Source organism: Danio aesculapii, chromosome 18 (genome assembly GCF_903798145.1).
Source record: "Danio aesculapii chromosome 18, fDanAes4.1, whole genome shotgun sequence".
NCBI classification, from domain to species: Eukaryota; Metazoa; Chordata; class Actinopteri; order Cypriniformes; family Danionidae; genus Danio; species Danio aesculapii.
In genome coordinates, this window is record NC_079452.1 from 16131196 (window position 1) to 16148376 (window position 17181).

At 41.0% G+C, this 17181-nt stretch overlaps 1 protein-coding gene across 2 annotated transcripts; it reads right to left on the bottom strand.

Moving 5' to 3' along the window:
* Positions 1–771: 771 nt before the first annotated feature.
* spred3 (sprouty related EVH1 domain containing 3) lies at positions 772–16756 on the bottom strand. Of its 2 annotated transcripts, XM_056479066.1 has the most exons (6): positions 16436–16756; positions 12102–12267; positions 11796–11964; positions 7939–8000; positions 6876–7025; positions 772–3530 (listed from the first exon to the last, which is right to left on the bottom strand). In XM_056479066.1, the coding sequence occupies exons 1-6, from the start codon at positions 16444–16446 to the stop codon at positions 2562–2564; spliced, it is 1527 nt and encodes a 508-aa protein (XP_056335041.1). In that variant the 5' UTR covers positions 16447–16756; the 3' UTR covers positions 772–2561. The 2 variants fall into 2 exon arrangements, with proteins under 2 accessions (XP_056335041.1, XP_056335042.1); XM_056479067.1 differs by lacking the exons at positions 12102–12267; positions 16436–16756 and having other exon boundaries at positions 6876–7035; positions 11796–11884.
* Between the last annotated feature and the right edge of the window lie 425 nt (positions 16757–17181).

Sequence of the window (17181 nt, forward strand, 5' to 3'; positions counted from 1 at the left end):
ATTTCTCCCGGAAAACTCCTGTAATTTTACCCCCCAACCCCCCCTTGTCCTAAGCTTTTTGGTACAGTTTATAACTACCCCGGATCGCCGACTTTGGTATAGTATCTGATTGCAGCAACTGCCCGAAACCCGGTGCATAGTACAGTTACTAGCTGTGTTATTCAGACACCTCACCCCCGACACCTAGACATCCCCACCACTCCCCACCATTTTCGGAGACAAATGTTGACAGGTGTGCAATAAAATAAAGGGTAAGGAAAAGGTGTGTTTTTAGGCTTAAATATGAGCTGGATATGAGTTTCTTCAAGAAATTCATGTTATTCCAAGTGGACATGTGAATGGACAAAATCTAACGCCGTCCCAGTATTAGCATACACACACAAACACATGTAAACATGATTCAGAGTGCAAACGTTTCATTAAAATATAGAGTTAGGGTTTAATTAATGATACAAACCCACGATATGTAACACCTCAAAGCAGCAAATTGGCACAAAGTCAGAGAAGTAAGACAGCACAGAAAATAAAAACCCGTCTCCAAAAATAAATAAAGAATTAGAATAAATATCTCAATAAATATATAAACAGGTAATATTTTCCATTGATTACTTTTCAAACTAATAGACACATACATATTAAAATATGCACATTGGCAGAAATAAACAACCCGAAAAAGAAAATGAGTATTTAGGTACGTTGTTACTTAGAAATTATAGGTTATTGGTTAAATAAATCAAAAGGCACATTTATTAATAGGATGTATGACTAGGGCCCTCAAGGGTTTCTCTCTCTCTCTCTCTCTCTCTCTCTCTCTCTTTTTTTTTCTCCAGTGCTATTTTTGGGTCTTTTGTGTTTCTCTACTCATGTCTAATATTCTGCCCGTAAAGAGTGAGTGATTATGTGCGAGTGTGAGAAAATGTTTTCACATCTTTGAAGATGGACTGTAATGAGTCCAAATGGACGATGATATACAACATATGTTTGAATGGTTCAATGGTTCATCCTGCTGTAAAAACATTTTTTTTTAAAGTGACTCTAATGAGCAGTCAATACAACACTGATTCCTCTGTAACTCGGACATACGTTTTTCCCGTCACTGATATCATTCGGAGGCGTTCAAACTCAAAAATTGACTACAGGGCTGTGTCTGATTCCCTAACTCCTCTTTACTAGCAGCGAGGTACAAACAAGTTTAGAGGGCGTTGAAGTAGCAGCTTTGAGATATCTTAAAGCAATGTTTCTTAACACTTTGAGGTCCAAACCGTTAATGCCAGGCAGCGTTCGAACTGATTGGTCTAAATGCTTTATATTCTTCATCGGAAAAAGTGTTTCGTGTCAAGTCATTTGCCTGTACACAGTGAGAACAAAAATATACTGTTACACAGCCAATCAGAACACAGCTGAGGTGTTTAAACCAATAGGATTTCACTGTGGGCGGGGCTACCTGCACAGCTCCACAGACAAACTGTCCTGTGACTTTGTTGCTCTGGTGAAATGACCCAAAAGCACACAGGAGGTGCAGCGTAACCAATTTTAGTTCATGATTGAGTACTTCTCTTGTTGCCATACTAACAGATAAAGTGTTGTGTCACACACAACAATCCTTCTCTCTGAGTAATAACTAATTGCACTGCATTTTTGGTGGCGTGTACAACTACATTTCAAGGCCTCATGTCACATTTGCTGTGCAAATGTTCGGCAGATTCAGGTCTAGATTATCACTCCACTTTTTTTGGTCTATACATTTAAATATAGGCAACATTCTCAGTTGTTGGCAAGTAAAATACTATCCTATACTCTTGACAGAAGAATGAGCATGTATGTGTGTGTCGGCATGTGGTGAAAGTGGTGGTTTTGGTGAAACTGCCCTCGATCAGACCGTTCACGTTCCCTGTTCCTGAACAACTAAAAGTGGCAAGACATCAAAATGTTCTCCTTCACAAATATGTTCTAGTCGAACATGCGTGAAAAACCTATCGCAAAGACCATATACAAAACCTCACCACAGCACACAGTCCCCCGAAATAAGTGTCTCTTTCTCTATCTGCCTTCCTCTCCTCTGGACATTGAGGTAAAAATCAGTAACTTAGAGGTACAAGGGGAGTGTGTTCATTAAATCAACTGCAAAAAAATATCTTTCAATAGTTCAAGTAAAATAAGATACTCCAAAAGGTCTGATAACCATAGCTATAAACATTTTTCATCTCATATTTTCTCCCTAAATTAAAAAAATGAAATAAAAAAAACTCAAGAGAAAAGAAAACTAACAATTGTTTACACGTCACTGATCCCCATTCACTCCCCACCCCTGACTCCAACCACCAGCAAATCAGAGAGCAATCTCCTCGAACCCATGCATCCACCCAATGCCGGTACGAGCGTGAAGGGTCCGAGCAGAGAACAGAAAGAGCGGAATGCAGCAGACGGCCTCGGAGGGAGCGAGGGGAGGATATTATCATGAAGGTTTATGTAGGAGATCTGGCTCTACGGCTGTTCCTCGTCTTTGTGCTCCTGTCCCCAACACAATAAGCCCTGGCCACGTGCCCTCCCCCAGTCAGGCCTCATCGCACGGCCTTGTGCTTTCCTCCGCAGCAGCCGCATCTCTCCCCACAGCGCAGGCATGCGCGCAGGGGCAGGTAGCAGCACATGCAGGGCACGAAAAGAGACAACGCCAGCAGCGCCATCCAGCGGGCACAGCATAGCGGGTGCGGCCGGCCACCCAACGAGTCCTCGCATGAGCACGGCTCCCAGAACTCGCCCTCAGAGTCCGACATGCAATGGTAAAGTAGGCTCTCCGCGCACCACACGCACGTCCACTGTCGTAGGCAGTGTAGCGCCGGGTCGGGAGCGTCCCGGCAGCGGCCCCGTCCGTTCTCGGAGGCGCTAAAGACGGAGCGGCAGTACACGCAGCGCGACGAGCACGAGGAGGAGCCCTGCGGGCAGGAGCTGTCGTCGTCAGGGGAGATGGCTTCCCCTCCGCCAGCCCCTCGCTTGCGAGTCCGAGAGCGGGGCGTGGCAAGTGAGGTGTGAATGCAGCAGGGAGAGGGTGAGCTTTTGCCCGTCTCCTGCGGGGAGCCGCTGGCCGACGGCACCCCCGGCACGGCGTTGGGCATGCAGGTGGGTGAAGAGTTGCGCTGAGAGCCTTTGGTGTCCAGCATGACGGTGACTTCGCAGCCTGTGGTGCCCACGCCTGCCAATTCTTTCTCGAAGCGCACCACACAAAGCTCAGATTTTTCCTGCCCGCCACCCACCACCACACCCCCTGTCAGCCCACCCACCTTGGTCCGTGTAGCACCTGCGCGGCGGTAGTCCTCATAGCCACGCGTACCCCACAAGTCCTTGCAGGGGTCCAGGCTGCGGAGGTCCCCTTCTTCCAGCAGGGAGATGGTGGGCGAAAGCGGAGAGAGGGGAGAGGCAGCAGGGGGTGCTGCAGGGGGAGTCGGAGGAGCCGGAGGGGGTGGAGGGGGCGACGGAGGGTTCAACACAGCTGTGACTTGGGTGAGCTGGTGCTGGGAAGGTCGGGTGTGGATCTGTGGTAGGAGAAGAGTGAGGGTTGAATGTAATGTGATTAAAATACCATTCATTCATTCAGTGACTCAAATAAGGGCTTTAAGGTTAATCGAAATTGAATCGAATTTGAAGCGATTTGAAATATATACGCAGCGATATGTAAATATATATATATATATATATATATATATATATATATATATATATATATATATATATATATATATATATATAATTGAATTTCCTCCTCCCAGAGCAAATGTGTGACTGCCGTCTGTGTGTGACAGTCCTACTAGCCAATTGAGTGTGAGCACACTTTTGTTCTGCCCAATCAGAATCGCCCTACCAGAAGGCGTACAATAAAAAAACAAACAGGAAAGAGCGAACAAGTGGGATGATGCCATCTGTCGTACCAGCCATTTTGCTGTACCACAGCTGTACATTGAATGTCATGAAATTTTGTATAGCATCTATGATAGACAATATAATATACAGAAAGGCTCTTATCAGCCATGTTCTGTAATTTTATAATTATAATTTTTTTTGTTAGTATAAATTAGCTACACTATCTCCCTAATTTGAGTTGAACTTGTTTACAGACAGGAAAGGGCATATTATTTCTGTTTACCGTTTGCTCTAGAAAAAAAACTATTAATTTCTGAATACTTAAAAACAAATTTGAATAAATGTCGGAGTAAGTCAATATCTTTTTAGTTTCTTTTTTTTAACTAACACTCACTAAATTTTAGCAGTAAGAAGCAGCGATACAGATTATTGAGCTGAAGTTTGTCTACAAAATTGAATAGCAAATCATATCGCAATCGCTATATCTGTCAAAAAATGTGATATTTTCCCCAAATCGCACAGCCCTAACTCAAATACAGTTTCTCTGATTAAATTTTAGAAAATATTTTGTTTAGTTGCTTCACTGCTATTGTCAGACTTATTGTTAAATTCTTTTGATGTATTCAAAAGTGATAATGTTGTACTTTCATAATGATTGTTGTGCCACATGACATTACATCTTGAAATTGGTATTAAACATCTTTTTTTTTAAACACTGATACATGTTTTTGTTTGTACTGGAATGTAGCTCAGTGAAGAACCTTTAACATCCATGCAACCACTTAGAAATGTTGTTCAAAATAAGAATCTGGGTTATCTTAAAGGGTCATGAAACACCAAAACACATTTTTTGAGATGTTGACAATCATATATGTGTCCCACGCTGCTAAAAACACTATTAGGACACATATTTCACAAAAAAATGTTTTATTGGTTGTGTTTGCGTTATTTCAAAGCAAATTCGTTCTTCCAGTTTGAAAAGAAATTTTGAAGCTGCGTCACGGCCATGAGATCCTTGTGTAAATTCCAGTGTTGCTGCTCTCAGAATGTAAACATGTAAACAATAGTCTATAGAAGGGCTATTCAATTAGTTTGTCATTGGGGCCAGTTCATGAAGAGCATCCCAAATGAGGGGCCGGAGAGATAAGACTTGCAATATAAGTGATGATACAACAGCATATAAGAGCCCATATGTTGTATTTTTGCTCCTTAAGACACACACGTTGTATTTTTCTACACTGAAATGTTAATATATTGTATTTTGAAACTACATAACATTAGTGCATATTGTACAATGTGGCTTTTTTTTACAGACACATTCAAATGTAACAAAAGCAGTGCATAGCTTAAGTAGGCTTCTTCTACATTCAGACACATTCATATGTTGTTTTGAACTGCATAACAATTATGGATGCAACAATTAAAGATTTTGGTTGTACGATTATATAGTCTAAAGAATAATTATGGTTTCAGGGTTATCACATCTAATGTAAATTTAAGCTTTATATTAGCTAAGTATTTAAATGAACTGTTGTTATCATCTGCGTTCATATATGCATAATTATTTTAATAATTTGTAATAATTCATCTAACATATCTATTGTTTACATTGCACTGAAAGCCACACACAACTCTCACCGCTACGGTATGAGATGTTTTCTACTCGGTGCATCTAGAAGGCGCGAGCGCATCGCTCCGCTTTCGCGTGCATATTGGCATATATTATTACATTAAAAATAACGAACTTGCGTGTGGAAAAGATGCGATATGTGAATGGCCCGCTGCTATAGTTAATCCAGTGTGCGTGCGTATTAGCCTCAGTGTATAAGCTCGGAACTTTAAACTAGCGCACAGGTGGCATAACTTTGTTTAGTTGCAGCAGTTTCGTTCCGTGCAACAGAAACGCGGCGTTGAGAAGACTTTACCATTAAGTAGCCAAAAGTTTTCGACTGCTCGCACCACTCGATTAATGTCAGGTGACTCATGCTCTGTGCAGCCTTTACCTGCAGCTTGTGCTGTATTGAACAGACGCACTTCACTTCATAACTATAGAGGCTGTTTTTTGACTGAACAAAATATATTTTTGATGTCTTGGTTACACTATTCGGAGGGCCGGAACAAATTGCCTTGCAGGCCAGGTTCGGCTGTTAGATTACATGGCTGTTTGACGCTATTCTCTGCACCTATCGAGTCTCTGCATCTACCAAGACATACAGAGGGTTTTTTTTTCTCTCATACGGCGTGTGGTATTAAAAATTCCATTAAAACAACACTCTTTCAGCAATTTCGCCCATCCAATGTCTTGTTTTTCACGGGGGCATGCATGAAATGTTCCTAAATGAAAGTGAAGGTGCCAAACTGCAGTTAAAGTCAACAAATTAAGAATGAAACACTCGAAATTACATGAAACTCCTGAGAAAAAGTGGATAGCGCGGTGACACAATGACGTTAATCGTATTATGTGCTATAACATGTAAAACGGTATTATCAAAGAAACAATTTTGTTTATCAAACAGCAACTCATGTAAACACCTTCATCATATTATTGTTTTATTCAGATTAAGACAAATAATTCGATTACTGATGTCCATGTAAACGTAGTCAGTGTCTATCTCCCCTGTGTCAGTGTTGCTGATGTGAAAATCAGCGTGTGCACGTACTGAAACTCCCCTTTTCAAACCCTTCTTATTCGCCACTCGACACTCCCACCTAAACAAAGCTGGACTCACTCACTTTCCTGACTTTTTTCAAACTAGAGGTGTGAAAACACCCTGCTGAGACGGGGGGGATTTCATGGCCCTTTAAGCAATGTTCACGTTTATTGAGAAACCAAAATATTTATTTTGTAATCACTTTTTTTAAGAGTGTTAGAAATGAACATGAATACACACAGTACATTTCTAAGAACATGGCATCTGATTTTTAAATAAGAAAATCCTTCTTCTAAAGTGATCATGCCATTCATTAACCAATAAACTGAAATCAACTCATTGAATTCAAATGGAAAGTGAATCTTTTACCTGTGCCGGGGTCTGTGTCCTGTTCCCGTACGCAAACTCCTCTGAAGGGCGCACAAAACAGGTGGAGGAGGACTCGCTGGTCACAATGGTAATGGGTTTGGGCAGCATCTCCTTTCTGCTGTTGGATGACGACTCACTCCCTGTATGAGACTGAGACAGACTGCAAGTCATCAAACATGCAGAACCACCTAATGCTAAAGCCACCACCACCAAAAAAAGAGAAAATGACATGTAGAGATGACTGCTGGAGTATGGATAGTTTTGATTTATGAGTGAATCGTGGTCAGACTCGTGTGGCTTTGAATCTGGTTGGATTAGATTAGAAAAAAGACCAAGCCAACTAAATTACTGTCATTAAAATAATAAAGAATAAAGACAGGATTCTTTCAAATGACCAGGAATACAGAATTAAGAAAATTAATTAAGTCAGTTGTGATTTTAGTGAGGTTTATTCATAAACTAATTTCGAGAGGATCACGTGCTTATGATTTATCACAGCCGGTCTCATATTAAGCTAATCAGTATCATCCAATCATATGAGCCATAAGCTACTATAAATAACCACAGTTTTCAGTCCACTTTATCTTCGTTTGGAAGAAACCCCCCTTCCTCCCCGTTCTCCTCCTTCACTATAGATCGGGCGGCACAGAGGCCCAGTGGTTAGCACTGTTAGCCCCACAGCAAGAACACTGCCAGCCCTAGTCCTGCCAGGTCGGTAGGTGTTTCTGTGAGGAGTTTGTATATTCTCCCCGTGTCCGCGTGGGTTTTCCCCGGGTTCTCCGGTTTCCTCCCACCATCCAAATATATACATCATGCATAACAATCAAGCATTTGTCTAGCCCCCTTTTTTCCTCACATGTTCCCTTAGCTACTGCAGACAGGGAGTTCTGAGATCCACCGAGCTCAGGCTCCCCTCTCGCTCTCCAAACGGGAGGAAGCCCCGGGCTCGAGGATCCCTTGTGAACAAATGTGAACTCTTGAATTGACTTTAAAAGCTATGATGACTTGATAGAAATCTAGGCACACAATATATGAAGCAGTTTGAAATGAGAAAAACACTCACTGCTTGACCGTCATCCTCAGTGTCGCCCTCTTCAGGTGTCGATGAGGATGGCGAGTCAGATCCTGCAGGAAAATGTTTAAAAAAAATGTTCTCTTTTATTGTGAATACATTGCCAGAAAGAAAATGAGTTTACACTAGCACAATCAGCATCTTCACCATATTGGTATATCTAAGGGTGTGTTCACACCTACAGTTCTGTTGGTTCATTTTGGTCTGGACCAACAAAAAAAGAATTAAATCTAATAAACAAAACCAAAAAAAAGTACTTTATGATGTGTACGTCACATAAAAAACAAAACAATGCTGTGTGCTCAACTAAACACGCTAGTTGTATGTAAATTTTATAATATTCTTTTATTTAATTTTTAATCAGTTATCGTGTAAATACCCTATCAAACTGTGTAAAGGAGTCAAAGCAGTCAGGAAGCAGAACAGGTATATTGACAAAAAATACTTGGTGTATTTCAAATGAATTAACTCTACAATCAATTCTAATTAATTAAGATTTAATAAAATGATTATAACTTGCCGCAGTCACATTAGAGTTTGAGCATGCAAAATCCTGTCATACGGAGCTGCGAAAAGGGGCGGGATTAAACAAGATGATTAGACATTTAAAAAAGCAAGCGATTGGTTCATATTTTACATTTCTGTCTAGAGAAGTCATGTTTTAATCTTTGATTGGTCTCATGCAGTCACGTGATGCGATTTAGCAGGTCACCAAGCTTGAACTTTGCAATGCAGCGAACTGCGAAACTTGTCGCGTGAGCAAGCGTTTCTGGGGCCTCATGTATCAACGCTGCGTACGCACAAAAACTTTGCAGATGCCAGATTTCACGATCACGTTTGGATTTACTAACGATGAAATGAACGTGGGAATGTGCGTTGGTCCACGCCAACTTCATGTCTGGCGTACGTGCATTTCTTGTGTGTGTTTGTTTTATTTCCATCGGCGACTCCTAGAGGCAATTACATTAAATTGCACACTACAATGTATCTTTGAGCAGTGCAATGGCAGCTGTATGGGGATCATCCACATGTCTAGCAGGTATATAAGGTTTCTACACCATGCAGTTGACCAGCCAAACATTAAAGCGCAATTTGCAGCAATCGCCGGTTTTCCCAATTTAATCTTAGCAATCGACTGCACGCACATTGCTATAAAGGCGCCATCTGAAGATGAATTTGCATACGTGAATCAGAAACATTTCCAGTCAATAAATGTGCAAATAAAGTATGATGCTCAAATGCGCTTAACATAATACACACACTTATTAACACACTTATTAATTACGCTTTACGAGGTACGCCACTCACGCTGTTATAGACATTAGAAAATTTTACACCGGACCATTTCTTTTTTAATTCACTCGCAGTGCGATGTTCAGACCCAACTACGTTAACCGCGTCAGCTAAACTCTCTCACTCTATTTTTGTCTTTTGATAGTAATTCCGGAGGACAAACTTGCAAATGACACAGTTTTTCTCCGGTCTACCACCGAAAGGAGCACCTCCAATTCACATTCTGTTCAAAGCTTCTGCTTTTGCCATTGCTTTTTCGTTTGGTTTTGCCAAAGTAGAGTCATTAGCATATTCATATGGGGGAGGAGGCAGGAAGGGTTTTGTTTTGGGATGTACAAAGAGAATATGCGTGGGATTCACACATCTGAATTTTTTACTGCGTACGCACATTTACAGCTTTGTTTGTACGCAAAGTTTTAGTATGATTTCAACGCAAGTCTTCGTACATGAGGCCCCTGGTCTGTCGCATTCACGTGCTTATAAATGGAAGTCTATTGGGCGAAAACTGCAATTTGACCACGGTTTTAGATTACTACGACTACGATTTAAATACAATATTAGTTGTTAACTACGAATTTAACATCACCTACCATTAATGATAGAGTTTGTAGTTTTCATTGCCAGATAAGTTAAATTAACTAATAAAAACTATTGGAGTCTTATTGCACATTGTTGATAAACAGTAGCACTATAAGTACAGAATTTTTAATCAATATTTCAGCATGTAGTAGGCCAGATTAACATGTGAAAATATTTATTTTTGAACTATTATTTATTAACATTTAAAGGGGGTAGCACACCACAGGCACCGCGATGTGCCATGCCTTATACTCTACAGTTTGTAAACACAGTTTTCTGTGAGGGTATGTACACTGGTGCCACCATTCACATTTGTTCACATTGCTTAGTAACGTATAAACAACCATGTAGACTTTAGACCAGTGTTTCTCAGCCATGTTCCTGGAGGACCACCAACACTACATGTTTTAAATGTCTCCTTTGTCTGTCACACCCATTACAGGTCCTTTAGGTTGCTTTCACACCTGGTTCAATTGCCTGGATCATACCCAAGTTCGATTGTCCCCCCCTTGCCACCTTCTAGGTTGGTTTGTGTTTACGTCTTTTTTCCTTCTGAACCCAGGTACGCTTGCGTCATTGAGCTGCTGTTGTGTGTACGGCTGTTGCTAGGTAACGGCCACAAAATCAAAGCGCCAAAATGGAAAGACGTACACACATCACGGTTGTTCTGCTTTTACTGAATCTTTTGGTTTTGGACATACAGAAAGCGACTCTATAAATAAAATTATAAACGTTCAGAACACAACACAATGTCTGCAGAAGCTGTTTTTGGAGGAGACAAGCAGACATTATCACTGTGTTTGTACTGGCTCAGTCCCACCTGTCACCAAGGTACAGTACATGATACACAGACACAAACACACACACACACACACACACGAATGAACGTTATGAAAACAAAAGTTTTTTGTACTGTTGGCGGTTAACTTCTATTATTTGGTACGATTGCATTCATACTAGAAGTGAAGTGTACCCCAGACCACCTCTTTCACGGGGACTTGTGTACAGTTAGTAAGTGCGCACACGAGTTCAGAAGACACGTTCACACTAGCTAAATGTACCGTACTCTGATGTCAAATGAACCCAGGTGCGGACCAAAAGTGCTAGTGTTAATGCACCCTTAGTCTCTGAGCTGATGATCTGAATCAGGTGTGTTTGGTTAAGGAGACATGGAAAATGTGCAGAGCTGGTGGTCCTGCAGGAACGTGGTTGAGAAACACTGCTTTAGACAACATGGTTGACAATATTAATATCGTAACAATATTTTTATTGTATTTGTCCAGTGTGTGAGCTGCTTGAGTCTCCAAGCATTTTTTGCTATTTTGAGCACCCCTGCAAATACAATGTGTATATTAAGAAGGGATATTTAGTGCCCATGATGTCAAAATTGTACATGTTCATTATCACGATATATTGAATTACTGAACATTGGCATAAGTCTAATGCAAACCAAGACAAAGTGCTCATTGTTTAGTCCAAGATTCAGGTGGCGGAGTTTGCTCTATTTCAATGAACTGCACTGAAAGAGTAATCGCACCAGAGTTATAAAACCTGCAAAGTGTGAACACATCCTTAAAGGCCACAACCCAGCAAGCAGTTTTTCTGTTTAAAAGAAGTCTAATAGACATCTAAATATAGACAGTTTGGCTAAAATAAGGCTAAATTTGGTCTGCCAGTTAAAATCTAATAGGCATCTAAGAATAGCCCAAAACTAGACTACTCATCAAATGCACAGGAATAAATGATTACACATGTGAAGTCTGTCTAATCTGTGTATTCGATGACTAGTCTAGTTTTGGGCTATTCTTAGACGTCTATTAGATTTTCACTGAGCCCAAATTTAGCCTTGTTGTAGCCAAGTCTATGTTTAGATGTCTTTTAAACAAAGAATTGCTTGGTGGGAACATATCTAATCTAGTGTTCAATAATTTCTTTCACTCCAGTTTCCTGCTGACCATCTTCCCCTGCTCCTGTACCTCTGTCCAGCTTCTCAAGGACACTTTGAAGGCCCCTCTCGAAGGAGATGGCGTCAGCTGGACTTTGGAAGGTCAGACCAAACTTCCTCTCCTCCACACGCCAGTGATGGAAGATGGGATTCACCTTATTGTAGACCAAACCCTTTTGAATGGCGCATTCCAGCACAGGCTACATGAAGACAGAAAGGCGGGTCACTTGTAGGCCACTTACGAGGGGGACTACCAAATTACCACAACTACACTCCAGGACTGTCGGGAACTTCAGCGCACTCAAAAACAGGCATGAACACACACGCACACACTCACTGCTCGATCGCGTAGCCGTTCTCCACGTATGACGTATTCTCTCCGCCCACGACCTTCAGAACTCCGCCCCTTACAAATGACCACATGACTGAGGCCGCCACCTCCAAGGGGCACCCAGCCACCACTAGAATCGTCACGTGTCATCACCACCGCTCGGACACGCACACTGTTAGGGAAGTAAAAGCAGTGAGTGTACTAACCAGCTTAGCATAAACACTTACACCAACACACACACACTTTGAAACAAAGAGAAAAAATGCAAGCATCGGAATAAAATCTTGAAATACCTGCAAGGTAAAGGTAATTGACAAAGAAAGGGCTGCATTTAGGGCTGGGTGATATGACAAAAATCTCATATCACAATGTAAGGCATCTTATATCATGATAACGATATATATCACAATATACTACCATTTCTGTAAATTCAGTCAGTTGATAGTTGTATTATATTGACTACATTTTAAAGAGACTACCTATTTTGCATTAGAAAATGTCATATTTTGGTTTTGGGGGTCTCCAAAGACAGGCTGATAGACATGCAAGGTCAAAAAACACTTTCATTGTCTTATAATGTGCATTTATTTGACCTAATTATCTCAACGACTCTCATATGATTCATTCAGCGATTCATTTGTTCCCAAACCCCTCCTTTACGTGATGTTAATCTGTGCTGATTGGTCTGATGACCCAGTCTGTTGTGATTGGTCGACTGGGTTCAGTGCGAGACAGAGAAAAACGCCCAACACGGCTATGAAGTAGCAGAGTATGTGAGAGCCCAATGCAGGAATGCAATAAAGCAATGCAGCTTAACACCAGCATGTTACTCTACTCTTAAACCTAAACTCAAGTAATAACAGCGACACACAGTATTAATCCACACAGTGGAAAAAGTTGAACTATTTTGAAAATTGAGTGCGTCGTGCATGTGAGGAACAGCTGATGGTGGCCAAAGCAAAGACAAACAGCAGAGGATCGCGAGCACAAAACGCAATTAAATCGGTAAAGGAAGAAGCACGTGTCGCATTTTCAACATGGTTATGGACGCAATATGTGAATAGCCCTATACAGATTTACCCTGAGAGATACATTACAAGCACTGATCTGTAATAGATGAGTGATTACAAGCTGTGCGGAGCGATTACAGGTTACAACATACAAGCAAATACTACAGAAAACGAGGCAACACTTTTAATTACACTTACGTGTTATGATCCGGAGGAAGAAGAAACTGGTTCATATGAACTGTAACAGTTACTGACAAAGTCCCTGTCAAAGTCTGACAAAGTCACATACATAATAGTCTCTGCTGCTCTTTCCTTTAATAACAAATAGCCGGCGATTCCCATGTTGCAGCGTAGGTTATTGTATCAAAAATCTGAAATATTACAGCAACAAACAGCCCTAGGTTGGCCATACTGTGTTATTGTTGTGAAAGTGAACTTTAACCGTTTATTCCCCACAGCCGAATCTCCATCTGTCAGTGATCGTCATCTTTATGTCATGATCAGTACCATGATCCCCCGTGCTCCACTAGTGTTTGAAGGGAAAGGCACGTTCACGTTTTACCAGATCTGGCAATACATATTGGGTGATATACCGTACCGACGTTGATGCGTTCAGGCAAAAGATCCGAACCCAACACGATTCATTTATTCGACTCTGAGTCGACTATTTCACTAATCAATAGTTTTAAACACGATGCACTTTCAGATTTAAACCTCAGCTGGATGTTTTCATTCACTTAGTGCTGTGTTACACACTGCATGGAAGCTCATTTTCAAAAATCGGGGCTCTTTAAAGTATATACTCAGAAATGTTCTCATTCATATGGGATAATAGATCTTGCTTTATTTAGAACTTCAAGTCAAATGTTTTGACTAATAAACATTAATAAAATATGAAACACTTTTCAATAACGTATTGCAGATAACATGTCCATGGTGGACATGATGGTGTATAATATTGCACTCATATAAATTATGAAAAATTACTGTAAACAATGTGTTTTATGACACTATGGAATAAACGATTAATTATATATATATATATATATATATATATATATATATATATATATATATATATATATATATATATATATATATAGCATATAGTGATAGACTTATTATTTTGTCCATACGATATATATATATTGTCATATCACACAGCCACTAGCTGCATTACACAGATTAAGTGTGGAGGAAGTGCCATTACTGGCCTGCAAAAGCCACTAAAATTATGACGTTCATAACCCATTTTGCTTCAGTAATCTTTCTGCACGTATTTCCAAGTGAAACTGAATACTCTGTGAGGGGAAAAAAGGTGATGTGGGACATTAGGTTTCATCTGTTTAAAAAAAGATTTATTATTAGCATTAAATACCAAGCACTATAATTGTTGAGTACTTGAAATGCCTTAATATACAATCTCTGGGAATAGACAATCATTTGAAATAATATGTCTCATGTGATGTTCACAGATAGCAGCAGACACGTGACAGGAGGGGAGTGGATGAAACATGTTTGGCTTTTTTTCCCCTGCCCACGCCATAATGATGATGTTAGTCAAAATGAAAAGACCTTTCAGAGGTTGAGCAAGTTATTACAATTTGATAAAATATTATTAAGGCATTTGACCCGTAGCATGCATTAAATATGCAGTAAATAGGATCAATTTTTACGTCTATGTTAAAGGTTCATAATTGATTTCACCCCTTTTGGCAATATAGCTAATAAATTTAAAAACCCCCCCACAGTACATCCTCAAACTTGTAAAAAGACTGACAGGTATAGGAGAACGTTTCTGATTCGTCAAAAAGGGCGGGCCGTTTCCCGGCTTTCTGTGACGGAGTCAGGTGTGACATCCATTTCGACGTTATTTGTCAGGTAAAAACATTATATATATATATATATATATATATATATATATATATATATATATATATATATATATATATATATATATATATATATATATATATATAGTAGGCTTTATTAGTACTACGTGTGTTAACTAGACGGGGCACAATTTAGCTTGATTTCTTGAGACAAGATGGTGTGGTGTGGTGGTGAGGACTGGTTTATTGTGTTAAACAGAATGAATGACCTCAAATCTCAACGCCATGTGTGCTTTGTGTATCCTATAAACTACATGTTTTGTCAAGAATATATAAACACTGAAGCACGGGTATAACAATGAGAGGAAACAGCGCGATTTTTAATGGACGGTCACGTGGGCGAGGAAAATCTAATCACACTTTCAGCGCGCACACGGAACAAGCGTTTACAGCCATCGCTCAGCTCTCTATAGAAAGTGCTTAATATTAGCCTTTTCCATTTACAATGAAAGCCATATGAAACAACAAAGGACACAATGGCTCCATATGTTAATATGAGTGAGCTGCACAAAGAAAGAAATCGTAAATAAATGAATGGCCTGAGGGGAACGAAATGTGTGGAGATGATGAGGGAGAGGGTGGGAGATGAAGAGTTATATTCCTCCCTGAGATGTATCAATGAACGCGCCCATTCGCCATACAAGGCCCTCATAGCGGCTTTCCAGTCCGACAAGCTCCATTACAATAAACGCTATGAAATCACATCCATTTTGATTCACATCCCCATTTGTGTGATTTTAAACGGTATCGGTTATTATAAGCCGTCGCAGCACCGATCAACACGCGTTCACGCGCACTCATTCGTTCATCCCGCTGTTTTATGAATGAATAAAGCCACATATGTAAATATATATATATAAGCCACAGCACAGCGAATTCAATGGGCAGATGAGTGGGTGAAAGGAGGATATGGACAAGAAGAAGAAGAAGAGAAGCGCTGGGGGGAGGGGGAGACATGAAGAGGAAGAGGAGGAGGGGGGTGAGAGAAAAATCACATTTCATTCATAAAGTTTGGCTTTAAAAATCATAATGAAACTCGAGACGCGTTGATAAAAGCATCCCTCTCCGCCTCCATCTCGCCAATGTGTTTCCGACGCCAGAAAACTCGCCATATTCCGTCGATTTCTGAACGACACGTTTTATAATTCACGGATGTATTTGGTGGTTATACGTGGAGCCTCCACACACATCATCCTCGAGACAAAAAGCCGTCCCTTACTGCACCCTGTTCGTCTTTCACGCGGCATTGAAGGCGTTTTAGTGTCTGTGAGGCCCATTGGCTGGCGTTATTCATCAAATGTTGGATGTATATGGAGAATATGGTGTACAGTGTTGATAGCCATAGCTGCGTAATAGTGTTTATGAGCATCCTACAGTCCATTAGAGGTGCTTCAAATCAATCAGTCTGTTCTGCTCAAATAAAAATGCATGGACTTACTCGCCCTCCATGGCTCGGTGTTGCCCGCCGCTTCGAGCTGGCTGCCCCCCGGTCTCTCGTCTTTTTTATTCCCCTTCTTACCGAACACACACACTCTCGTGCGCGCGCGCGTTCTCACACTCATACACACACACGCGCGCGCACACACACACACACACGCGCGCGTTCTCACACTCTCGCTCACATACGCACGCACACAGTCTCTCTTTCACTCACTCCTTGTGCTCGCTGCTCTCATTTTCTTGTCTTTCTCTGTCCACCTTCATATGGTTTCGGATGGGCTCGAGGATGCAGCAGCCATTTTCCACCGGCAGCATCATCATCATCGTCCTCCCTCTCTCTCTCCCTCCCTCCCTTCCTCTCTCTCGCTCTCTCTCAATCACTCCCTCCCTGATTCTCTCTCTCTCTCTCTCTCTCTCTCTCTCTCTCTCTCTCTCTCTCTCTACCTGTCTACAGCAGTTCTCACACGCTCGTATTAAACACACTCGTGGATGGACACAGTGTCCCCGAGTGGGAGCTGCATCGGTCCAGTTTTGTGCCTGTAAGGACATTGGGCGCGAAATTGCTCTGTAAATGACCATCTACACAAGCCAGTCACCGATGACACATCTGAAACCAAGAGTGACTACTAGTGCCAGAAATATTTAGACGACAGCAAATGATCAATAGTTCACATTAGCAGTGATTATTGCTGAAACTCAGTTGATAAGGTGTAGATCCGCGATGGATTATGCTTCAGTACCTCG